This window comes from Heliangelus exortis, chromosome 1 (assembly GCF_036169615.1).
Source record: "Heliangelus exortis chromosome 1, bHelExo1.hap1, whole genome shotgun sequence".
NCBI classification, from domain to species: Eukaryota; Metazoa; Chordata; class Aves; order Apodiformes; family Trochilidae; genus Heliangelus; species Heliangelus exortis.
Window position 1 is genome coordinate 98,320,698 of NC_092422.1, and position 27,200 is coordinate 98,347,897.

General features: G+C 38.4%; 1 protein-coding gene across 21 annotated transcripts in view; it reads left to right on the top strand.

Moving 5' to 3' along the window:
* NRIP1 (nuclear receptor interacting protein 1) overlaps positions 1 to 26,310 on the top strand; it is a 101,012-nt gene extending 74,702 nt beyond the window's left edge. For 15 of the 21 annotated variants that reach the window (XM_071755567.1, XM_071755486.1, XM_071755551.1 and 12 more), the window contains 2 exons: positions 2,097 to 2,145; positions 17,157 to 26,310. In XM_071755567.1, coding sequence (XP_071611668.1) covers positions 17,525 to 21,016 — 3,492 coding nt within the window. In that variant the 5' untranslated portion in view covers positions 2,097 to 2,145; positions 17,157 to 17,524 and the 3' untranslated portion in view covers positions 21,017 to 26,310. The remainder of the gene's footprint in view (positions 1 to 2,096; positions 2,146 to 17,156) is intronic. The other 6 variants (XM_071755624.1, XM_071755634.1, XM_071755558.1 and 3 more) reach the window with 1 other exon arrangement.
* The last annotated feature ends 890 nt before the right edge of the window (positions 26,311 to 27,200 follow it).

Consider the following 27,200-nt stretch of genomic DNA (forward strand, 5'->3'; position numbering starts at 1 on the left):
GTTATAAGTGCTGTGGGGTTGCAGCCTGAATTTACAAAAATATAATATGTTTTACAGTAGTAATTATGCCATGCATCGTTTCCCAGAAAATGTCAAGTACAGACAGACTTGATGTCATAAACCTGGAGCACATAAAGAAGGCAGGTGGAATTTTCATCCCAGTATGTTATTCTTGGTAAGCCAAACTGGTCACCTTCAGAAGTGCGGCAAGCAAGCACTGGATTACATGATTTAGTAGAAACACCAAAGGGACTTTGGAGGGAAGGGTTAAGCTTTATTTGCAATAAAACCAAAATCAGAGGTAGACTCAGTAAGTCAAATCCCACAGATTTGAGGAGTAGGAGGAGAACTTATGTGCAAAAAGTTGGAGAACTTGCAAAATGAAGTCTGCTATTTGGGCTCCGAATTTTATTTCATTAAGGAAACTGAGACACAGAAAGCATCCTTTGTTTCACTGGAAGTGATAGGGGTTTATGTTTAACCAGTCCCTGGGACAGGTACTTTCTCTGCCTTCACCTTCCTCCTCAAAAGTTTCCTTGTTCATGTCATCTTTGGCTGTCATGATTGAAATAAATAAATAAATGTCACTCTGAAAAATGAGTTTTCCTAGGAGCAGTATTTCTTTTCCTTCTCTGGTCTTTCTTCCATCTGTGCCCTCTGGAGTGAAAACAGATTGCATCAGAGTAGGGATATTGTTATTGTACCAGCCAGGGAAGAGAAGGAGCTTTCACTAAATTTTTAATAGCGGGAGCTCAAAGGGGAGCCTTTTGATGCTATATTTTAGCCCTTCTGTACTCTTTTCTCCATATCTTTAATCTTTTGTGTTCTGATGATCTTGTGCTGTGTATTGCTTTTTCCTCCCGCTCCAATCATACGAAGTAAAAGAAAGGTATCAGGTGAGAATGGTATTATTACAGCAACATGTATAGTTGTACTGCAAAAACAATAAATGCGTTTTTTTCTTTTGTCAGAGGAAGGGAAAACATACTTGCTCTGCAGTCCAGTGTTGCTCTAGGGCTTCATTTAATTGCTGTCCAGCTGAACGTGTGTTATATACGTACTCAGCATCTCACAGGTGCAGATGTATTTGTTTTAAACTTCATATAGAATTTTATGAAAGAAAAGCAACAAACGGTATAGTGCGAATCCATGAGGGAAGGCATGCAAAATACATTATTTGTGTTTTGTCTTGCGGTTTTGCAGGAGGTATTTGGCTGGATTTGGTTTAATTTTTACTGTGGTGATTTACTGTTGGAGGAAAGGAAGAAATAGCCTCCAGAGGGTAGATGATATTTGCCTGGGGAGCAGTGCAGAAGCATAATGGAATTTCCTGTGTGAGAGGTGGCTGAGTATTAGAGTAAAAACAAGTATTTGTGGAAACAAAAGGATGAAGAAGAAGGACACAGTAAGTGGGTAGAAATGAAAGAGTTATTAATGTCTGCAGAACTCAGATGAGAAATTTTAAACTTAATCTAGAGAAAGAGAAAAACAATTGAAAACTTGTAGCAAAGGGTTATATGGTCAGATTGTTGTGAGGGGAAGGATTACAGTAACAGCTGTAGTTTGTGTAGCGTGGAAAGGTCTTTGTATGTCAGTCATGTTACAGAAGTGTGGGTTGTAGAAGCAGGGAGCTGAGAAAAGACATTGAGAGTACCTTAAGGATAATAGTGGGAGAAGACAAGTAATGTTTTAGAAAAGCAGAATGAGATGTTGAGACTGTGTTGTGCGTCTTGGTTTTCTTTAAGTCGTCATGGATAAATGGATAGCAGGAGTGGCTGAACAAAGATAATCTCCTGATGACAGCTTCTTTTGACAAAGTGGATAGTATTAACTGGGCAAGGAGACCTGTTTCCTCCCTCTTGGAATGTTATGTTTACCAGCTTGTTTGGCTCTGTTTGGTCACAGACTGACCACAAATTTAACTAACTTCAGGGGAAAACTCTTATTTCAGTCAGTTGATACCTTGTTAAGAAGTTAGACTCCTTTTCATGAGCTAATACTGAATAAACAGAATGAGTTTGCTGTTACAGTAGGCATAAAATTGTTTTCCACTGTAAGTTTCTGTATCCTGATCATAATGTATTTATTTTTGGCAGGGTGGAGTGAAAAACAGATTCACAAAGGTCCAGCGTTGATGCTTGAAAGGTACGAATTTCTGCCCCTGAACTATTTTTCTTACCCCAGGCATAGAGTGGTAACTTTATCTAATTCCTAATAGCTTTGGTCCTTGGCTGTATTAAGAATTTTGCATCAAAAGGTGGTTTATTTCATACACCCAGATGGTATTTGATCTCTCTCTCCTGAGATTGCTAACTAGGGTGCCAAGGTAGCAATCTGCTAAAAGTTTCCTGGAAAGCTGGAGATGTGATCACCTGAACCACACAACTTCTGGCCTTTTCTCAACAGATTTTAAATTGTGTGCTCTTAGAGCATAAAGTCTCTTTGAGAAGACTAGGTTTGTTTGGTTTGTTTTTTTTTTTAATTTTTAAAAATTTTCTATTATTTTGTCTTTTTTTTTTTTTTTTCCCCTGGTGTTCCTTTCTTTGCCCTGTTTGGCATGCATCTCCCTGTGCAATTTGATTCATTTCTGCATATATTTTGGTATTTGTAAGTGGTCTTGTAGTTCTGCAAGGCTGTGTAGGTATGTATGAGCCTGAACTGCTGTTGAATGAAATTACATTGACTTAGCCTTCTTAGGTTCTTTGCTACCATTCACTTGTGAAATTGAACAACAAGGCTGAATTAAAACCTTCTTCTCCACCTTTATGACAGGAATTCTTACAAAGGCACACTGAAAAAGAGAAGAAACAAACAAAAAAGTACAGTTTAGCGAGAATACAGATAGTCAGTGAGACTTATCTTCAGGTCATTGACAATGCCCTACTCTATATTGATTTGGAAAGCGTTGGAGTTACTTATTGATGGTATATTGAGCTGGGAAATGACTCTTCCAGATACATCAAGGAAAGATGGCTTTATCTAACACAAAGGACATGGGTTGTGACCTGTCAGCCACGCTCAGATCTCTACTGTGGCAGATTAAGCTGGAAATAATACCTGGCCTGATCAGCAGAATCGATAAGAGTCGTGGTTATGGATAATAACTATTAGACAATGACTTAATACTACGTGATATGTAGTTTAAGTTACTTTGGTGGAGTTTCACGTGTTTATTTGCTAGATTCATGACCTTTTAGATTTTTTGCTCTCTGGCAATTTCTATCTCCATACTTTATGATTAGAGATCATCTGTAATCACATAGACACACTTCTGTGGGGTCGCTCCCCCATATCAAGCAGAGTCAAAATTTACTGAGGGAAATCCACCACCTACCTCCCACTGCCTTTCATTGTTAACCACCAGCAAGTTTTGTTAGGTGATAAATCAGTATCAGACTTCCAGCATGTGGGAAACCAGATCACCTGCTACGGGTGGTGTGTGTTGAACAATTTGAGGAACTGCAAGGCTGGAATTACTGGAAATTCCTATGCTGTGTCCTGAGTAATAGAAGAATATTCAGATTTTGAATGTAAAACAGCTTGCTTTTAGTAGTCATAATGCTTAGATTGGTGGTGTATTACTGTTTTTCACTATGGTAGATGTCCATTTATCATGTGCTTAATTCTGCAACCTTAAAATCTGTTGCATCAACTAGATACATACATACAAATCTCTGTGTGTGCATAACCATATCATAATTTTGTTGTCTTTTAAAATGCATAGATCTGCTTATGTTAGTAAAAATAAGTAAATAAAATGTAAATGCAAAGTTCAAGGGATACTATTAAAGTAAAAATTATATTTTAAAGTTTCTTAAAACTTCCTGATTTGACATTTCACGTGTGTAAATGTAACCACAGATAATACTTTTCACTCTTTTAAATATATAAGTAAATAAAAGAATACCCGTAAGGACTAGCTATTGGTATCCATCCAGTGCTTCATAATAATCCATTGTTGTGGACTACTTGACTGTTGAATTAACCAGAAATACTCTCTTTTTCCTACCTGTCATATTCATTTTTTTGTTGCTGTATTGGCTAGTTAGGTATTTCAGTTTGTCATTGCCTCTTTTCAGAGGCATCACACTTGAAATGGTTTGTGTTAGGCTCTCTATGTGGAAGGTTTTGGATCTTTCTGTTAGAGCTCCCCAAATAGGAATGGCACAGAATAGGGTTTCAAATGTTTCCTCTATGCTGTCACAGTAAGAAAGATTTTAAAAAAATAAAAAATCAGGAGGTTTGGTTCAAAATTCAGAACAAGCAGAAACCCCCTGCTCCTGCAAGTTGTATATGTAGAATGTGAACTGGTATTTAATAGGAAAAGAAAAAAAAAACAACAAAAAAACCAACAAACAAAAACCCCCAAACAACAAAACAGCCAACTTCTGCTGACTTGTTTTATTTAAGTTTGGGTTCTGATGACCAGAGAAAGTTTTAATAGTGTAAGCGTGAGAGAAGACCTAATGCACTACTGTGTGAACAGTTATTTGCTGTAATATTGCTCGGTTAAAGTACAAGATTTTCCACACATTAGGGTTTTCATATGTTAGTACACTTAAATAATCTGTACGACTCCAATTAGATGTGGCTTGGACTTTCAAGTATTGGGTAGCTATTCTGCTAATAAAATCACAGGTTTCTTAAAATGTTTTTAGTTGTGAAATATCTTAAATAAAGATTCATGTCTATGTTTGGTTCTTGGAGTAAGTTGCTTATGTTGAGTGACCTTTTTTAAGTCATCATAATTGCTTGACTTTTTTTTTTTTTTTTTTTTTTCTTCCCCTCATCCTAGCAGTTCAGTGCAGTTAGAAGATTTCACTGTTTCACAGAGCAGGAAGAACAGAAATTTTACTTTAAAAAAACCCCCAAAAAACAACAGAAAAAAACACACATGAGAAACAACCCTCTTCTTTTTCTCCTGTTTCACTGAAAGGATTTAGAAAAAAAGGGGCTAAGGAAGAACAGAATTGTATTGCCCCAAGGTCTACAACTTCACTCAATTTGATCTTAAACCAGTGACTGTTTTAAGATCTGGCGAATCATTTTTAGGGCTAAAAAAACACCTATATTGTTGCACTGAGAGGCTCGCATTCCAGGCTTCAAGAATGATTTGTATCTAGCTATAGTAGCTCAGGCAGTACTATAGCTTAAAAGGGTTACAATCCACTTCTTGTGAAGGATCTTTTCGAGAAGGAGACATCTTTTTGAACTTGCAGGGTTTTTTTTTAATCTTTTTCATGTGAGGCTTCTTCATTAGTAGCTGAGCCAACCCAGTCACACAGGTAGAGTGCTGTAAACATGATAGCTATAAAAAAAATTAAATGGAGAAAAATCGGTAAACAAATGTTGAAATGAAACAAGATACCGGAGGGTGTGTGATGGCATGAAGGTTTTACTGGTGATGTCTGAGATGGCTACATACAAGTGAGTTAGGCAGGTCAACCCTAATGGGTTCTGATAAAAGCTTTATACCAACACGGACAGTCCTATTTATAGCCATGGCTCTCTGTCTAAATATAAACTGCTCCCAGTCATGTCTAGACTAACGTTAGAGCTGTGCTGGTGTGGAAAGTGGGGGTTCAGAATCGAGAGTACAAGGCACACAGTTCTTTAAATGGCTAATTCTTATTATAAGCATCTAACATTTCTGTCAGCGGTGCACCTTTGGATGTCATACGATATTGTGTTGCCCGAGACATCTTCCCTTCCTCTTGTTTAAGGGTCAGAAGGTACGTCTGGTGGACGTGACCTCCAAGCTAAATATTCTTCAGCTCGTGTTTAAAGCTTTGAGAATGTATCGGTGGGTGGGTGGATGGATGGGTAGATCACTGAATGACTTTCATTGCAAACTATTTTCAGGAGCTGAGTTTTAATGAGTCTTTCAACTGTTGCCACTGTGTTTAGTCTATCTGCTCACTTACTCAACATTCAGCATTAAAGTGGCTTTCTGGGAGGTAAATGTCCTGATTACAGAAGAGGTTCATTTGTGTTCTGCTCAGGCCTTGTTTTAAGAGCGGGGCTTTTTTTTATAATTGCAAAATATATGCTGTGCACACAGATAATTAGGATAGATAAATGAGTGTTGTGTTTGGAAGTGCACATCCAAATACACAATTGCTATATTAAGGTGACTGACTTGGGCATCATGAAGTTATAAGCTGATGTCCTGATTTTCTAGCAGTGGTCATACTGTCATGTCCTGTTTTTGTGAGTGGGTTCTCCTTTTGGATTTGTGATTTAATATGTATCAGCACATAGCTGAATAGAGTGAAAAGATGACAAAAAGTGTCTTCCTTTTCATTTAATGTAAGAGTTCTTCCTTAGTTTACTTGATGCACTGCCTAACATCTCCTGTCAAAATAAATAAGCACAGGGCAGCTGCTCCTAAAGGCAGGGAATACTTAAAACATGTAATATACCACTGTGAAGAAAATGTAGTGGTATTTCTGGGAAGTGTACTAAAAAAATATATATATCCAGGAGCTTTGATCAAATGCCAGCTCTTACATCAGTCCTCTTTGTAATCTTTCTTGCTGATCTGTGACCTTGACCTTGTGTTTGTGTTTGTATGTCAAATCTATTTTAAGGATGGACAAACTAAGTTCAGTTTAATAGGATTTATACTGCAGCTTTACAGGATGCCTCAGTAAAATTAAAAAAAAAAAAATATTCTCTTTCCAGTCATCTTTTTAGATTTCAGAGGTCTTGAATACATTAACTTCTATTTATGAGCTAGTTTTTTTTTTTCAAATTCTGTTTAGGAGATGCTTCTTTAAAAGTTATGTTTAGCTCACTGATGAACTCTTCAAAATTTAGCACAGAGGTTCTGTCTGGAGCTGGGTTTTGTCTCAGAGAATCTCACCAGTGGCAATGCTTTCACTTGGCGTAAGCGCACTTTGGCACTGAAAGGAGTAATCCTTGCTTTTCATCCTTCCTCATGCCACATGTACCCTCATGGAGAACTGTGAAACAGCCACTCAGCAGTATCTTTGGGGTTTCTTTTGATGGCCTTGAGTTCCTTACTCTGACTTGCCTTATAGGAGCTTTCTATGGGAATGCTTGCTCAGTGCCAGAAAGGTGGCAGGCACAAGCGGCCGTACATGTTTAGAGCAAGACAAGGCTACGCATTTTGACAGCAGCTACAGAATTAGATCAGACAAAAGTCTTTTGGATCCATGGTTTTGGATCCATTTAAATGTGCAGCTTCTGAACTGGTTTACTTATTGGTGGAACTGTTCTTTTCTAGAGATCAAGATGGAGCTCACTTGCAGCAGTCTAAGCTCTGATGTGCTGGTGTCACTTGCATCCAGCAGGTCTTTCCAGCACAGGCTTAATTTTAAACATATGCTAACGTGGCAGTGAAGTTGATCAGTATAAATGACACTTTGGGCATATGGCCTTACAGAGGCTTAGTGAGGTTGTTGGTTTGACAGGCACTATGAAAGATGGTCCTAAATTGGCTAGTACTTACGTGGATATATGGAGTAACAGGTTCATTTTCAATAGGTCTTTTGTTTGGGGGGTAATGTTGTTACGTGTAGAAAATCACACACTTTCTTCTGAATTGATCACACATCTGTGCAGTTTTTAAATGGATAAAAGCACCTGTTTCAATTTTTTTGATATTAATGGAACAAGGGTAACAGTAGTCTCTTCTTGCTATTTTGCACTTTTTCCTTCATTCAGCACTCAGGAAAGATGGATATAAAATATCTAAGTAAGAGCTTTTTTCCACAACTTTGTGACAGCATATTGTCTATCTTCTTAAAATGCTTGTTGTTTTTATCAACCTCAAATTTGAGAAATTACTTCAAAGTGTATGCCCTTCTGTTGAAGGGTAGTTAAACACTTGCCCTTGCCAGCCATCAGCTATTCCTACATTGCCTTTGAGGCAGTGATTACAGTTTTTACTGTTTTTGAGCTAAGCCAGTATTTTAATTGTTCTGATTTAACTTGTGGCTAAGGCCAAGTTGTAGCCCTTTTCCTAATGCTTGAGAGTGTTACTAATTAACTTATCTCTGTATATATCTGTGTGACTTATAAAGGTTTTTAGTACTTTACTTAGGGATTTCTGTTATGAATGTTTTCAGATTAATTCTGGCACAGAGGTAAGATGAGAACTTTTTGTGACATTCTTTACAGGATGTTGTTATCCTTTTCTCCCCAGGTTTTGCTAAAGTTTGTTCTTATGTTGTATCTTTATTCCACTTGGTTTTATTGCTGCTTTGGAGAGGAAAAAAACACAATTTTTAATTGTAATTAAACTGGCAGACCTTCTTGCTAATGCAGATTTTTCCTTTCCCACTTAACTGAAATTGTGAGCCTTTTCTGTGTCTGTAGCCTTCAGAAACATCATCTACAATAAGCTGAAATCTCCCATTACAATAGAAATTATATTGTCCTTCCAGTCACTTAAAAAAAAAACAAAACCAAAGCAACAAAACCAAATCATCTGGGTCCATAACATGGATTTATGGGGTTTTACATGTAACTGAGTACTATGGGACTCAGATCCTGTACTTCACCTTGCTGTGGAATTACCGTGCATTTGTGTTCAGTTAGCTGAAACCTATTCTGTGAGAAGTCTAGAAAGTGGCTCTCATTCATAACTAAGCATGACATGCTTGGTCCCAAGTGGAGCACAGCTATTAGCTGTCAATAAAAGCTGTGCATTACTTTTTATTGCTTTGTTGCTGTTTGGTCTCTGTGAAACCAATTCTTGGTCAAAAGAACACAAAGTGACTTTACCGTATGACAAATCACCCAACATGTATGGTTATTCCGACAAATTCAAGCATACACGATTTTATTGTAGTGCTGTCAATAAATGTCTGCATCTTCAGATCCCTTCAACAAGCAGAAGGTCAGAGTTGTGTGGAAATGCATTATCTACGTGCATTGATCGTAACTCAAAAGCATGATTGTCCAGAAGAGGCCATTGATTTCTTCACTGTATATTAATCAAGTTTCATTCTTGGGGAGTTGACATAGAGTTAAATGCATAATCAGTGATTTGGTTTGGTATGTGTTGGAGGGAATAGGAATCTGGTTGTTAGTTTCCTTTTATTTGCATATTTATAGGAAAGTAGTTTTAAAAAGAAAGATGCATCCTGTGTCCATTCTGTGGTACCTACCACTATGTTATCCACCCTTCTATCCTGCAAACAGGTCTTAGTATATATTTTTGTGCCTGCTAGCTCTTGCTCTCTTGAATAAAAAGACTATTAACCAAAAGCCTTTCTCCTCGCTGTACTTCAGATCTGTGATCATCACACTACTCAAGTTAGTTGAGATTTAGTGATAGAATCCCCCACCTGCACTCCTGCCCTTATTTGAGAGGTAGATTGAATGTTCTACTTTCTAGCCTTATTGTTTAGTTTTGCCCTTTTTCAAGATCACTGAATCAGTGCTCAAGGGGCAGTTTTAGATGTCAAAGACTCAATTCCTTCACAGGTTGCATTTATAAGTTGAATGTCTGTTCCTCTTCATGCTACAGCTGGCAAAGAGCTGGCAAAGAATATATTTCTAGGTTCATGTCTTGAGTGTTAACAGATCCTGATCAAGAAATTAAGATGCCCTTTTAAAGTACCATTATAGAACAAATAATTGTTCCTCCTGTAGTATTTATAGGAACAAATATCCATGCACAGTGGGCTTGTGTTAAGGAATTGACTGAAGTTGCTCTGAACCACTCAGAAAGGTAAATCGTAAGTTACATCAGCACGATGGGGTTTTCCACATTTAAGAGTGATTTGTTTGTGATCCTTAATTCTCTTACTTCTTAGAATAAGAAATAATAATTTAAGGTAGACTTACACTTGCTATTGTTTGAAGAGTGCCAAAAGCCATACATGTGATTTGTTTCTGAATTTAGCAGAACTTCTTAGCAGGAGGTGCGGGCCAGAATTAAATTAAGCTGTGTACAACACTTGAGTATACTTTTAAGCCTTGAGAATTGCTACTAAGGCATTCACAAACTCAGCTTTTATGGCACTTATGTCTGGTCCCTCATTTCCCCCACCCTCATATACTTACTTTCTTTGTTTTGGGGCATTGCTTGTTTTGGGGGTATTGATGGGTGAGGAATTTTTTTCTTGTTTTGAAGGTAGTTGTTTTGGTGTTTTTTTGTTTGTTTGTTTTTTCCTGCTTACTGTAGCTTTGTCACATGTACCTTAGGAAAAAATATCTGCCTGCAGCCATGATAAGCTGCACACTGCTTTCTGGAAGAGACAGCTGAGGTGGGTCAAGTGCCAGCATTGGACAGGTCACAGCAGAAAAGCTCTGTGTTGAAATACCCAGCTTCTTGGGGCAGGTTAACCTCCGTGGGGTTCTTTGCCACCAGGCTAAGCTTACTCTGGCACCTGAGCTGTCTTGACTCTTGCACATCAGTCTGCAGCACAGATGTGCCTTTTTCTGTGAGCACCGCTGCTCTCAGGTTGCTGTTTTTCATCCTCATACTGTCCCTGCTCGCGGGGGAGACCTGTGTGTCAGAGTTAGGTGGGCATTTCTGTGCAGTGTGCTTTCCCCCAGGGCTGGGTAGAAGCTGCTATGTAGCCTGCACTGCTAAGGCTTTTTTTTTTCATTTTTCACATGAAAATGCTTTGCCGTCAAGTTTGGGGCATTCTGACTTTTACATCTCTCCTCGCATGGGCGCAAACGTGCTCAGCCTGCCTTGCCACCTCCCCAAAAGGGTCTCTGCAGAAATACTAAAATCTCTCTTACATTTCCACACCTCATTTAAGCAGGCAGTGGAAATACTATATTCCCCCTTGATATATATTACATACCAACCCAAAGCACCTCGTTGCCATGAGGTGGTATTGCATGGTCTGGGTGAGTCACAGATTCCCGGACTGTGGAGTATCCCATCTGAAATCTGAGGAGCTGAGGGACACCAAGATGACGTGTCTGAATCCCCCTTTCTGCACCCCACAGGGAGTATTTAGGAACAGCCTCCCGTTCCTTATGTGCCTCTGGAGCTGCAATTAACAGCGACAGTAATGAGCATTTACATTTTAGCAGTCTCTTAAGAGCCAAAGTAAATCTAAATAGTCTCTGCGCCAGAACAGTTGGGTTTTTTTCTTCCCCATTCAGTTGATGGTTTGCTAACATTTCAGTCCAATGGTCTGTCAAGTCTTATTCTCACAGGAAAAACTGTTTCTTGTGTCTGCTGTGCTGCTGGTTCTGTGTTCCTGTCAATTTTATGTGACTTAGTACTTCACAGTTACTCAGTGGTTTCGTGTCTTTGCAAAATGGCCAGTTTTGCATCTCTTCGAGCTATTGCATCAACTGTTGGGAAGTCTTGTTTTCTGCAGTATTTTTCAAACCCCCACCATTTCAGCCACTGAAATTATCAGAAGGTTTTGATTGGGCTGGTTTGGGTCTGTTACCTTCCCACTCACCCTCTTTCCACCACCACCCTACCATCCCCAATCCTGAAAAAAGCAACATCCTTTTCTGTTGTCTAAAACTTTCTACAGAAAATAAAGTGAGGTCAGGACCACATTTGGCTGTACACAGCTTAACACAACAGCAGGCTAAAGCTTTTCCATGTCACATCCTTGCACAGGACTTGGCTAGGATGCCATCCATGGCTGTTGCTTCCCCAGCTGCTATCCCGAGCAGAACCAGGGAACAGCCCTGCCTGGGGTGGGGGATGCTACGGAAGCCCCTCCAGAAACCCTGGCTGCTGCTGTGAGGTGATTCCCCCTGTGTCCTTCCCTGCCTGAGGTACTGAGGAGTGCTGGACTGGCCTTCCTATGTTTAAGATGTTTCTTGGAGTCAGGGAATGGGGGAGAAGTGGGTAACATGCTATACGCCTGAGAAAAAGCCTGGTTTCACTCTCTCAAAGTGGTATTCTACACCTGTAGAACTGGAGCTTAGGTTTTTGGGTTTTTTAATTAATTTAGCTTGGGAATCAACAAGCCTTTCCTAAATTCTTTTGAGTGCAACAATATAAGAATGCACACATTTATTGCTGAATTTTGCCCCACCATCTGATCACTGTTGGGTTTTTTTTGTCTTTCTAAATTACGTTTGCAAAGGGAACCTTCAGAATGTCTTGACAGACTGAATCAAAACTGTGAAGAGGTCTCAGCTGCTCCATTCATCTCAACAGATTTCTGACATAAAGCAGGAATTCAGCAAAGCACTTAGATACTTGATTCTCTTAAAGCACATCCTTAAGTGCTGTTGAAGTACCTGCATGTTTGTGTAGCTTTGTGGATTTGGTACCCTGGTTGTTGTTAAATCAGGCCTGTTTCAGTGCTTACAGCCTTAGCAAAAAAAGAGGCAACTGAAGTGTTTGTGCCAGCTCTCAGAATACATCCTTCCTGCCTGCTAAAATCAAAGAAGCACAAATTGATCTTAATAGCAAAATAATTCAGGGACAGATAGTCTCATTTTCCACCCTCCAGTTCACTGAAGATTCTGCTGCAATTTCCAGTGCATCTAGGAAATTTTCTGGAGATGTTAATTTCACTGTGCGCTGCAGCATTTCACTGCAGGCAGCTGTAAAGATGGGGAATCATTTAAAATCTGATGGTTTAGGTTCTTGTGCTGTTCCTGGAGCTGTTAAGCAACACACAGCCTTTAATACATTTACTCTCAATTATCTTTCTGAAGTTTACATATATTACTCCATCTGGGAAAACAGGGTACAGAAAAGTAAAACCAGAAGTCAGACAGCCTGTCTGCAGCACAGAGAGTAATTGGACCCCTGGATCCTAGGCTGCCACTGTAATCACTGCACTGCATTCTTCAAATCCGTAATAATTAACATAACTGTCTGAGCCATTGGTTGATGTGGTGGGTTGTAGCCTTTACATTTGGGAATATGAGAACGGGAAGGCAGCTACTGAGGGATTTTTTTTTTTTCCCCTTGTTCTTCCAGTAGTTTCTAACTATTAGAACACTGAATGTATTAAATAACTAAAGCTTTTCATTATGCAGACCATTTTGATTTTAACTCTGTAAATTAATGTTTTTACTCAGTTTTAAAATGGAACATAAAATTGCTATAGGGATTTAATAGTCATTAAAGAAGCCTTAAATGAAGTTAATATAAAGGTTTTCTTTGTGTATATGTATGCATATCTTAGCCTCATCCTAGCACTGTGAATGAGTTTGAATAATCTCTCCTTTAGTAAGTGTTCATGTGGGTGATCTGCTGGCCATTTTAAGCATAAGATCTTGAATTAAGACTACAGAAGAAGACACCTTGAGAATACCAAGTTTGAGTTATCACAATTAGATTGTGTAGCCTTCCTATTTTAATAATACTGGTGTAGTGATGTTGATTTAGTGTGGCTCTCTATTCCATTTAGCTAGAAATACTAGTCTGGAATATTGGAAAGGATGTCTTCTAGATTTCACTTCTCTAGTTTAACTTGTGTTCTTAATTTCCGAAATGCCAGCAGCTGAATATCTGTTGTGGCTGCCATTTGTTTGGAGTCTAGGTAGAGACAATCATTAATTTAAATAGTTCTTTAAACAAATTCATATACATTCAGGAATAAAAAGCCATTGGCTCAGATGTTGTAGTTTAACCTATTAGAGGATGAGTTGTCAAATTTTATCTTTTGCAGCAGTGACACTTTATGATAAGTGAAGCATCTGAAACTGTGTTATCATAATTCTTTTGCAATCTTTGTGTCAGCAACATATATCAGTAGTTTGCAAGCAAAGATAAATGCAAGCAACTGCAAAACCAGAGTTAATGTTCTGGACCCAGATAGTTCAGTGTACATTTTAATAGTCTTTTGTCTTCCGTATTCTGCCCACAGTGTCTCTTAGGCACGTTTTAAAAGGCTGTAGGACTGATTTCCCAATCCTCCCAAGGAGTCTCTCTGGAGGTTACAGCATTTGTGCTGCAAATCCTGCTGCTGCTTTAGTTCTTTCTAGGTAAACTTGGCTCAATGAGCTGTGATCAGCACATGTTTATGGAAATAGTCTCTGCAAAAAACAAGTCTTGTATTTATTTGTTATGATACAGAGATCTGGGAGAAGATCTTTGAAACAACAAAAAGCAGTGCATATAAAGTAATGTAGTCAAGAAAACACATCAACTTTATCAATTAATTTTGTCAATAGTATTTTTAGATCTAGGGATTCACAGATAACAGATTAACATTAGAAGCTTGTTGCAGTAAGGCTACTTCAGCTCTTACTGGGAAATACAACATGTATTGCTCTAGGCCTTCTCTTTTCCTTCTGCTTTGTTTCTTCATGCTCTTTTTACTTTTCTCTGGTAATTTCTGGGATAGTATTTAATAATGAGAATAAATACTTATATATATATATATATATATTTCAGTGGACCCAGGGAAATTTCTGGTGCAGTCTGTATGTTTATAAAAGGTTGCCAAATGGTTGCTTTAGTGTCCAACTAATCATTGATTTCCAAAGTGGATTCATTTTCCACATGACCACACTTCAGACAATTGAAGAAAAGCATACTAAGTACAGAACTTGTTGGGCATGCTTAGTTATGAGATTGCCTTCAAATCCTGAAATATTAACTACCTGTTTTTCCATCACAAGTAAGGTATAGGTGTAGGGACTTTTTCTTACAACCTGAGCTTAAGTTCTTGACAGATGATTTAATCACATTTGTGTATTGTACATTAGGTCATGTAAGGTTTTGTAACTGCAATAGCTGCTGCGGCACCAGATCAGAACAGGCTCTTTAGGAGGATTCCTGTTGTCCCGTTCCTTACATGTTAAGTGCTTTTCAGATTCCGCTCTCTTTCATGAAGACTCCTTGCATCAGTCCAGTTTCTGAAAAAGTACTGGTATTTTCTTAGCATGGAGTAATTAAAGAAAATGAAAAAAGAAAAGGTGACAAAACACTTCTTAGATTAGTTCTTTTATGTAAGCTGTATTGCCTACAAGTGTCATCTCCTGCAACAGATGTTTTTACTACCTGAGGGATATGCATAAATGCATCATCTTTTTTTTTAATTACCCAAAGCTATAATGAGTAAAGGTTTACTGAATATTGGCTTAATGGTCCATTTGTTAGGGACTTGATTTTCATTTGTTAGGGACTTGATTTTAAAGGTGACCTGCAAGGCTTGCTTTTATCAGATAGTAAGAAATCTTGAAAAAAAAATTCAGTTATCTTAAACATGAAACATAGGGTATCAAATGCTACTCATGCCTTTTTAAGAACAGTCTGATATCAGCTTACTTCTGTTTTGAAATGCACAAATGTGGCTACAGATAAACAGGTTTTTTTAAGTTGAAAAACTTGATTTTCCAGATGAAGTCTATTCCCCAATGATTGAGGAAGTGAGACTAGCTATATTGATGTTGTGGTTGCTGTATTCTTGATATATTCATTGGAAATTTTGATCCTTTCCTTTTTTATAAACTTTTTTGGTAAGTATTTGTTATTACTGATATTTTATTCTGTTTTTTGAAACTCTAGAAAAGCTCACCAGAGATGCACAGGTGTTTGAAGGAACAGTGAGATGATGGGTTTTTTAAGTAGATGAATCCACATTTATGTTGTAGTTACGTATTCCACTGTCTTCTACAGGTAATAATGTACATGCTGGTCAACACAAGACATGCAGTTCTCAGAGAAGCATTGAGACCCCCAGCAGTAGCTACCAACTTTTCATTTGTTATTTAGTCACATGGCTATACACATTTACAGCACAATGCATTGCTGGTATTTTGGGTTTTTTATTTTATTTGTTTTGTTTTATTACTTTATTGAGATCTCGTTTTTTAGAGTTTCTCTAAATGACAAAATCAAGTAAGGGAGTATTTGCATAGGAGGATAGATAGTCTTTTAACATTACAGCTACTTAGTTGTTCTTTTGGTTCTTTACTTTTTTCAGATCTGACATTCTTCTGACTTCTCATTGCCTGTAGCTTTTGAATTAAAAAAAGAGCCTCAGGGAGATCAATCATAGAAGATTTATTCACTTTAAGGAGGCAAGGATTTAATCTGCGTACATCTTTTTTAAAACATGGAAATACAAACTTTCAATGGGCTTTTAGTCCATGAAAGCAAATTGCAGAGTTAGGTACGTGGAAAGCCACTTAGTTTTGCTCATGTTGAATATTTATGCTGGTTAAGAGCTGAATGAGTAAAGGACTAGGCAGGTGTGGTGTAATGAACTCAGTACTGAACTGTGCTGACTGTATGAGTTGTTCATGCTATCATTGACCTCTAATATAACTAAAACAGAAGAGAGGCATCTAGTATAAGTGCCATGGTTGTGCTTTTTAAAACAGATTTTTGTAGCATACTGCCTCATCCAAGGAAGTTATGGATTAGAGATACTTTGCACACTTTGAAAATAACAAGACTTCAAAGAAGACCTGTTTTTTTTACCATTATATATTTAAACATGCAAAGAAGGGAAAGGCAAAAATCATTCAACAAAAAGGATTTATATTATATCAGGAATGCATGCACCCCTTTTCACCCCTCTAATCCCACGATTCTTCTACAGGCCTGGTGGTAGCTGGGAGTTGTGACAACAGATTTCATCCCTGTTGTGCTATCATAGTAGATAGTCCTGAGCAGCAGTGACAACTTGGTTTCAACTTTTAGCCATATCATCTACCCAGCAAACAAAAATGCACTTGCAGATGGTGCTACCTATTCTGTTATTTGAAAAAAGATTCAATATTAACCTAAACATTGACTTCAGGCACGCCTTTTCTCCCTTTCTCTTTTAGAGTGGTATTCTGCTTGTGCTGCATAATTGTATAATAAGAAGAAAAATTGAGGCAACTGTAATGTAAAATAAAACATTTATTTTACAGTCAGTTTGTAAAACTGTATCGAGTACATTAAGATTTTCTTTTCATAGTTGCTATTACTTATTTTGATCTGTAGGATAGAGGAATGAACACTTGTAACAGCTATGCTTATGATAGTTAAGCATAATTTTTGTGTAAAATTTTCTGACTCAGAATTGTTTTTACGAAGTTTTTCAAAGAAGTTGCCGTGTACTTTGACTTCTAATTTCTTGTGAAATATGGTTATTACTTATATATATCCTGAATCTCTCTCTGACAGTGTGGGTTTTTTAAAGTTTTTTAAAAAAATAAATAATAAAGTCTTCTTTTAATTAGATCTTAACCTAAGTATTTTCTTTCTTGACCACTTTTTTATTTTTTTTCCCACTTAGGAATTCTATGTGCTTGGTGGAGATGGAAAAAGATGAAAAACAAGCTGGTTTCCTGGAGGAAGAAGGCAGCAAATATTTAATGGAACTTTATTACTGTGGAACCATGTTTTGAATGCTTCTTCTAGACATCTTTCATAAATATTCTAGATATTAGCAGATTGATATGATTGGAAACGTGGCTTATCAAACAGTATATACTGGAAGAAGCCTGCTTGGAATATGACATTTTGTGTTGTTTTTGAAAGTCTGTGAGAAAACTCCATAGACGCCTGCCTGTTATTTGTTAACTCTGCATCTGGATTCAGCTACAGCAAAACTAGTCTTTGAAGTGAATAGAACCAGAGCCCTTTTGGAAACTTTTATTGAACATGACTCATGGAGAAGAGCTTGGCTCTGAGATGCACCAGGATTCTGTTGTTCTAACTTACCTAGAGGGATTACTAATGCATCAAGCAGCAGGAGGCTCAGGTACTGCAGTTGACAAAAAGTCTACTGGGCATAGTGGAGAGGATCAAAAGTTTAAGATTTCTGGAAATTTATTTCCCAGCTGCCAAAGTAATGGTCCAGTTCTTAACACAAATACCTATCAGGGATCTGGCATGCTGCACCTCAAAAAAGCAAGACTGTTGCAGTCTTCTGAAGACTGGAATGCAGCAAAGAGAAGGCGGTTGTCTGATTCCATAGTGGATTTAGATGGAAAAAAGGAAGCTTTGTTAGCTGGCATGGTTGAAAATGTGCCTAAAGGCAAACAGGATAGCACATTACTTGCCTCTTTGCTTCAGTCATTCAGCTCTAGGCTGCAGAGTGTTGCTCTGTCACAACAGATTAGGCAGAGCCTCAAGGAGCAAGAGTATTCCCTTAGCCACGATTCTTTACAAGTGGAGAAAGATTTAAGCTGCTATGGTGTTGCATCCAGTCACCTGAAGACTCTGCTGAAGAAGAGCAAAGCTAAAGATCAGAAGCTGGACGGCAGCTTGCCTGATATAACAAAGAACCTGCCCAAAGAGAGGTTTGTAGAATCTCCTCATGCAGTGCAGAGTGGACCTAAAGTGCTAAATGAGCCTCTGTCGTGTGCTGCAAGGTTACAGGCAGTTGCAAGTATGGTAGAGAAACGCTCCAGTCCTGCTGCTTCCCCCAAGCCCAGCGTGGCCTGCAGCCAGCTAGCTTTACTCCTTTCAAGTGAAGCTCACTTGCAGCAGTACTCTAGGGAACACGCTTTAAAAGCACAAAATGCAAATCAAATAGCAAGTGAGAGGCTTGCAGCCATGGCCAGATTACAAGAAAGTTCTCAGAAAGATGTTGGCCAGTTCGGTTTAGCAAAAGGAATGACAAGCCATCTCAATGGTCAGACAGGATCATCAACCAAAACAGCATCTAACAAAAGCAGCGTGGCACCGTTTCAGAGTTCAGCGGGAGTCATGCATTCACCTCCCAAAAATATGGGATACAAAAGTACTTTGGAAAGGAGTAATGTGAAAACCTCTCCCAGCAACAGTTTGCTCTTGCATCTACTGAAAAGCCAGAATACCACCAAACATGTAAAAGGTCATGAACAGAGTGAGAGAGCCAGCATTTTTGAAGACAGTAGCACACCAACAACTATTGATGAGTATTCAGACAACAACCCTAGTTTTACAGAAGATGACAGCAGTGATGATGAAAGCTCCCATTCCAACTGCCTTCCGATAGACCTATCCTTTAAACAGAGGACAGATAAACCAGAGGCAGGTCCACCTGCATCGCTGGATAACCTGACTCAGTCCTTGCTTCATAACTGGGATCCAAAAGTTTCTTGTCCAGAGAACAAGGAAGACAAAGACACTCCAAAAGCTTCTAAGCTGAATCCTCATCAGAAAGTAACATTACTTCAGCTGTTACTTGGACATAAAAGTGAAGAAAAGGTAGACAAGAGCAACGACCCTCAGGGACCACACAGTGCAGCTGATGTGGCAAAATTCACTGTACAGACTGGTAAAAGGACTCCTGTTAGTGACAGTCCCAGTGCAAACCGAATGACTCCTTTAAGCACTCCACCTTTGCTGGCTTCTACAAAAGCAGACTCTCCTATAAATCTCTCACACCAGTCATTAGCCATCAAGCGTAGCTCGCCACCGTATGCCTGCAGTGTCCAGCCGGACAGGCTGGTGAATCCTGCATCTAAACATTTGATAGACCTCTCTAAAAGCAAAGAAATTCAAGGAGCCAAGCTGAGCAGGAACGATAGTCCCCAGAACTCTTCGGCTTTCAGTGCGAGCAAGCTGTTGCAGAACCTCGCTCAGTGCGGCATGCAGACTTCTGTGTCAAGTGAAGAACAAAGAGCTGGCAAACAGCTGCTAGCAGGGAACACAGATAAGCCTGTAGGCTTGATTGATAGATTGAACAGCCCTCTGCTTACGAATAAATTGGGTACGCATGAAGAAAATAACAAAATATTCAGTTGTCAGCCTGCACCCGCCGAACAAGGACTTCCAGGTTCGGAAATAGAAAATCTCCTTGAAAGGCGCACTGTCCTTCAGTTGCTTCTGGGAACTCCCAATAAAGGTAAAAGTGAAAAGAAAGAGAGGATGCTTTTAAGAGATGAAAGTTCTCAAGAACAGACAGATAAGGCTCTGAGTGAGCAAATATTGACGGTGAAAATAAAAACTGAACCATCTGATGAATCAAGCGTTCCTTATAATTCAAATGCACAACCAGTAAGAGAGTGCAAGGGTAACAAATTTCAAGGATTTGTTCATTCACGTTCACAGAGAAACACAGCTGCTTCTCCAGCATCCGAGGAGTTGAAATCCGAGCCTCTTTCCCCTCAAGATTTCTCTTTCTCCAAAAATGGCCTGCTAAGTTGGTTGCTGAGACAAAATCAAGATCGCTACCCTGCAGATGAGCTGGACAGAAGTCACCGAAACAATGAGCTGGCACACCTTGAATCCAAGAGTCTTTGCACAGTACCGAAGAAGAGGAAGCTTCATGCTGAGCCTTTAGAAAGTCCATTAAAAAAGATGAAAAGTAATATGTCTGATGCTGCAAACAATCACGCTTCTCCCACAGAGGCGTTGTATGGGCCTTTGCTTAACCAGCAGGAACTAAAATTCAGCAGAAATGATGCTGAATTTAAATACGCTGTAAGTCGTGGTTCAAATAACGAAAGCGAAAATAGGGGTTGGTCTAGAGATAGTAAAGGCTTTAATGTGTTGAAACAGCTGCTTCTCTCAGAAAACTGTGAGAGAGATCTGTCACAACATAGGAATAATGTACTAACAGAGGGCAAGAAAAAAGGAAACAAAACCAGTGCAACAGTTAATAAACCTGAATTCAGCATTTCTTCAGTAAGCGGGCTAATGGGAAGCCCTGTGCAACAGAACAATTCTGTAGATCATAGAACATTTCAGTATCCTGTAGCAGTAAAAAGTCCTGCCAGTTCCCCCTTCCCTGAACATTTGGGCAGTACAATATCTAAACTTGAGACCGACCAGTTTAGTGCGTGTTCCATGCCCAGTGAAAAAGGGCCCATCAGATGGGTGATCACAGGTGTGGACAAGAATGATTATGAGAAAGACTCTCCAAGACTGACCAAAACCAATCCAATATTGTACTACATGTTACAGAAAGGTGGCAACTCTGTTAGTAGCCAAGAAGCACATGACAAGGAAATCTGGAATGAACCTTCATTTACTGATAGTTCAACTCATGTTACAATCAAAGAGGAGTTGACATCCGATGCAGATCTTAAAACTCCTTTTAATAACTTAAGAAGCCCTTACAACAGCCATATGGGGAGTAACACCTCTCATCAACATGGTGTGAATGGAGAAGTGCATGGACTTCTGGAAAAAGTGCTAACAATCAAAAAAGAGCCGGAATAGACTACAGCCTCTTCAATGAGTTTACAATCAATGGTTTTGAATTTTTGTTTTAAAAAAAAAAAAAAAAAAGGAAAAAAAAAAAAAAGAAAAAATAAAAATTAGTTCGAACTTGACTACTGTATAAATTGAGCATGATTTTAGAGAAGCATGGTCTAATTGAAATGTTTTCATTTGGTAAACTTTTTATTTTTCTGGTGATGTTATTTAAAATACATGTAGATAAAATTTGCATTACAGTAGGTTGTCACAAGGAAACTATAAAGGTCGTAATTTGTACAAGACATTTCTGTATGCATCAGATTAAGTTACGAGTACTCTTTGATCAGAGTCTTATTTGGAATTGCAAGTTTTTGGTATAACAAAGTGTAAGCATACAGCCTAGGTGGTGGTAATGCTGCGTTTTCTCCCTCCCTGTAAAATAATCCTTTTTTTGGGGAAGCTTGAGCATAGAGACAGTGTAGGGTTTGGGGTTTGGTTTTTTTGGTTTGTTGGGGGTTTTTTTTGGGGTCTTTTTTTTTTTTTTTTTTTTTTTTTTTTTTATGGTTAATATGTTTTGTGAAATGTTAAGAATAATTTTTAAGAAATGGAGCAGTCCATCCAGGGTATTAGCTAATCATATTGGAAAACCTGTGTCAGTGTTAATAATTGAAATGCACTGAAATGTATTTTTTAGTGCTTCCAAAATTTGTATTGTTACTTTTAAATCTTTTTTGTGGTCCTGCCAGAATAGTGGTGTAAACATCTATTTTTCTTCCTTTCCCTGCTCTTGTCAAATGCCTTCCTCAGAATCCTTAGCCATTGCTATGAGTTACTGGTTAGATTAAGGTTTTTTTCTAAGTTTTTTTACAAAAGGCAAATTTTTGTAGGCCATGCAAGTACTGTATGAGTCTCTTTGTTGGCACGTTCCTGTCACTTTACTGCTTAAAAGGGGAAGCCCAAAATGCCTCTTGGAGTAGTGCAATTAAGAAGGCTTAGTGTGTGTATCTGGTGAGGAAGATGGTGGAATATGCCAATGATAGAAATTGTCTGCTTAGCTCCATCCTCCTTCCCCTGCAGAAGAATACCAGCTGCACTAAAGCAGCACATCAGAGTTTCACTCACAGATGGAATAGAATTGTAATGAAAAATGTGTTGGCCTCTTCCTACAGCCAGGGAATAGGATCCATATTCTGCCAATATTTATTACTCTCTGAACAGCTGATGCATGGTTTAATGCACTCCCCTTTCACTGCAGAAAACCTGGTTTTAGAATAATTTTTCAAGTTGCACCGAGGATAAAATTGTGGTTTTGTCATGTGTTGTAATGGATAGCGGGACGTGTCTGAGAAATCCTCCTCTGCCCTTTTCCTCAATCCCCACCTGTGCTGTGATTTGTAACATCTGGCAATATCAGCCTGAGATGGGAGGAACTGAAAATTGCGGTCAAAGCTGAGACACCTGAAAAGAATTGCTGGCTGGGGAAGAGCCATGTGGCTCTGCTTCCCTGTTAACACTGTCAGTGTTAACTCCATTTGCAGCCTTTATTTCTCATGGGGGAGGAGGAAAAAATCCAGCTCTTCTAAATTATGAGTTATTGACAAGTGTAAGTTTTGCTGAACTTTAACTCCCCTGAAAAAAAGTGTTCTCAGTAGCTTCTAATTTCAGTGATAATGCTCTGTGCTAACAGTAAACAGCTTCAGTAGCTGGCTTGCACAGCTAATGAAAGCTACCCTTTTCCATTTTGACCATTCTCACCACTGGGAGTCGATAACATGACAAGACTGCTGTTTCTGTCCGTCTCGTGTTTGTGTAGCAGAGATGAGTGATGGGGCATTTTGCTCTTTTCCTTTCTGGCTTGGTTTCAGGGATCCTTTTCCTAGACTGATTGCTTGCTGAGACACAGAGCAAGCTGTTGTCCCTCTTGTGTCCTCTACCCCCAGCATGGGATCAGGTTCTCTTCTTTCCAGTGCAGTCCCTGCTTAAAGGGGCTTCTTCTTTCTGCCAGATGGAAAGTTCACCACTATTCTGTTTTACCCTCTCTGGGGGTTTCCTTCTTTTAGGGAACACAAATATTTGGCAGTATCTGACATAAAACATTCCCCCTGGTTTATATGCGAAATAAAAAGAGCAATTTAAAGATATATTTTTATGTTATTTGGGTGAAGCATAATATATTAATGGGCTGTAAAAAGAAGATTTATATTTTAAAACCTTCACACAAATCTAGTATCATTTTAAATGTCATTGTCTGAAGTATAATATAAAAATAAAATTTTGTTTGTCTTTAATATTGCATTTATAAGTGGCCCAATGACAATTCAGATGTTTCGTAGAATAATCATTAACCAGATAAAGTATATTTTGGATTGACAGTGGTACTGAATTCTTTTTATATGAGTCAACCCAGCAGAAATATTAAAAAGTTGGTATTTGTTCCATACATTAAATGTCTCTTAAAGTCTTAATTAATTATTTTTCTGGAAACAACATGTATATAGCTAGGAAATATATACAATATAGAGTAATAGATGGTCCCCAGAGTAAATACAGGGCTATAATTTACTGGAAGAGCTCCACAGGAAAATGCAGCTTGAAAGGATTTGAAATAATCTGGTTATAAAAACTTCATCAAAACCAAGTTGAGATGAAAAGTAGGAAGGAGAGTCTAACCCTAACAAAAAGTAATACTGGAGTCTAGGAGTGTGCATACCTGTGTATTTATTCTATGGTAGTCTATTGTTATAATATATACTTTTGAACATTTAGTTTTTAAAGTTTTATAAAACATTTAAGTTAAAATGTTAAAGACCAGTAAATGATTTAGCTTCCTTTTTAGGTGATACTAATTGAAAGGGTATTACCATTCTCACAGACGTCTGTTAAATATAATATGCAAGAATTCTGTTTCAGAACATGCTGATGCTGTTCATGGAAGAATCTTGCCTCTTGTAGACATTGCAATCTCAAGCATCATGTAGTGTGATGATGAGGCCCTTGAGAGAGTTTAGAGCAGGCCAACCTAATGCTCTTCTGTCAGCTGATAAGGGAGCAACAGTTGTCTTGTATCACTGATGTTACCCCTCCCTAGGGAAGAGAGGTCTTCAAAATCTGCTGCATCCACTTTTACAGCCTTTAAAACTGAGGACCAAAGGCTCTTGAATAACTTTTTATCTTATAGGATAGGTGAGTAAAAAGGGGTACCCATTGTTTTCCTTGGGGACTTTTCCATCAGAAAAGAGGGGGTGGAGGGGTGCAGAGGATCTGGTTTTGCTGCACCAGCAGAGGGGCTGGCAGGGCTGGCCGTGTTTTCCCAGGCAACTCAAAGATGTTGGATTTCTGCTGGTTCCTGTAGGAGTCTGATAAACCAAGGTCATCTGAGTGATGCTTGGTATTTGCAGCAACTCCTGTTTCCTTGGTTCAGCAGACATTCACTACTAGGATATGCATTTTGGGTGTCCCAAATAATGTTTCCTTAGTCTGTGGGGGTGGAAGAGCCCAAGGTAGCTCTGCAATCCCAGGAGGATGAGGTTGCAGTTACATCTTCAGACTATAGACTTGGAAAATGGGATCTTTGGTCAGATACTGGCAGCAGTAGCTGTGCAGGCCAAGAGTTGCAGGCTTGATGGGTGCTGTTGTGTGATCCTGACACCAAAGGAGCAGGGAGGAAGGGGAGGAGAATCACATCCCAGTGTAGCTGGGCAAGACCACTGGGAGAAATAAGTTAGGGATGTGTCCATGCTACACTTCAAAGTTGCAATTGCAGCCCCTGGGGACTGACACCTGAATTATCTGTAACCTTGCTTAAGTCAGAGCAGTCTCAGCAGCAGCAGCAGCAGTCAGGTTGGTAAGCGCCCTGTGCCTTGCTCAAAGGGCATCTACAAGCTCATGCCGCTCCCCCCACGGGGGTGGTGTAGCACTCTAGCTAGCTAGGTTTTGGGCATGACTTGTAATTGCCACATGGATATGCCTTTTCTTTCCAGAGGAATGTGATGAGACCGAGAGAACCAGATTTCCAGTATCTCCTCTGCCAAAGCTTGAGGAAATAATGTGGGGTTAACGCATTACCGCAGAATCAAAGGTGTTTGGCTGGAGGGTCTCTCTGCTGATAACCACCTAACCGGGCGGCGCAGGTTGAGAAGTTTATAAACATTACGAGATCAAAAGGGAATTCAGCCATAGCTTTCACTTTTCTTAGCCATTTACTCTTAGTAATGTTTTTAAATTTTTAATTTACAAATGTTTTTAAAAGAGAGAAAAGAGTGGTTTAAATTTTCCCTGTTATATGTTGGTGAAAGTATTACAGCTCTCATTGACGTCAGTGACATGATATTACCAGTTTGTTCTCTGCTACATCTTACAGAGGAGTAAACTGGTAAGTATATATTATATATATTTATATATAATGTAAATATATTGACTTGTTACACCTATAATATGTTGAAATTGGTTTTTAAAAGGTGATGTAAATAGTGGTTTCCTTAATGAAAAATACATATTTTGTATTGTTCTAATGCAAAGGAAAAAAAACACACACCCTTTTAATCTTTTTTTGTTATGTATATTCCATGTATAAGTGTAAATATGATCACATAGGTTTAAAAACTTTTGCATGTATGTATACAGTTGCAAGTCTGGAAGAATGTATAGAAAAATACTTTTATTTAAAGTTGTGATTACCTGCTGCATGAAAAGTGCATGGGGGACCCTGTGCATCTGTGCGTTGGCAAAAAAAAAAAAGAAAAAAAAAAACCAAGAAAAGAAAAAAAAAAAGTCTTAAGTCAGGTCAGTTCAAAACACAACAGTATTCCACTTCTGGACATGACTTCTGCTGTGGTATTTTAGCTTTGTGAAAGAATGTGCTTCAAATCAAAAGGGTCTGGGGAAAAAGAAAAAAAAAGAAAAAAAAAAAAAAAGGAAAAACCCAAACAAAAAACCCAAAACAAAACAAAAAAAACACCAGTAAAAAAACCAACCAAACACAAAACTACTTTTAAAACATGAAGTACTCATGCATCTATAATCATGTAAGTTCAGAACTCCATTTTGCATAATTGAAATATTGTACTGGGACTATTCCATGCCTGTAAAACAAAGGAATATTGATTTTCATTGCCATATATAAGAATTCGGGATTTTACCACAACCAATTTTATTGTGATGTGTCTTCAGTAATTTATCTAACTGGTCTCATTTTTTTATTAGAAATTAATTTCCTCATGTGATGTCACAAGACTGTACATATTGCAGTGTGAAGTTTTTTTAAATCTTTCAGTGTTTACTTCCTGCAGAAGATTTGAATAAATGAGAAAAATGCATTGTCTTGATGGTTTTTAAATCTGCTTTATTTCATGTGTACTTTCCATTATTGGAGTGTTAGTGGGCTATTTGCATCATTGCTGTACATACAAATTTCGGATAAGAAAAATACCTCAACAAATTTAGGGACCCATAGCCTTCAGCAAGGCCACTGACTGGAAGTGGAGGGTTGTGGAGCTGGAAATAAAACAACCTAAATTAGATTAGGTTTTCCTTACTTTACAAAGCACTGCATAATGCTTTATTCAAATTCCCTTCTGCTTATTAACTTGACATCAGTGACCATAATTTAGGAACCTCTAAATGGGAAGTTTCATGGGAAAATAATTTTAAACAAAGTTTGAAATGTTTTTCAGGTCCCCTGTGCAGGGCAGGAAAGGTGTGTTTTCCTACTAAAATCTGCTTTAGTCAAGGTAGAAAAGTGAACACAATTTCCCTGTGAAGACTATACAAAGGTTAACAGTGTTCTTGCATCTTACTTTGCAGCTTATAACTTTATAGCTTATAACTTAAGTGGAAGTGGTGGATTGCAACGTTAGCACAAACACTGTTTCTTCAGAGAATTTTTTTGCTCCAAGATGTAGTTACGTGCAGTTTTAAGCAAGCACTTCGGTTGTGACTGTCTTGGGTAACAAAAAGAGCTATTTTCAGGAATTATCCTGTGTTTTCTGATCTTCTAGCAAAAATTATGCATGCCTCGAGGTTCTTTGGAAGCTCTCTGGAAAGCATAAATTATAATTCATAAAGTTAATTTAAACACAGTAATTCCAACTTTGAGCTAGGGCTTCATGAAATACATAGCTGAGCATTTTGACTGTTTGGTATCCTAAATGGAATAGGGTCAGGTTACTGGCTGTCTTTGGATATGTCATTTTAAAGTCCAGTGGTA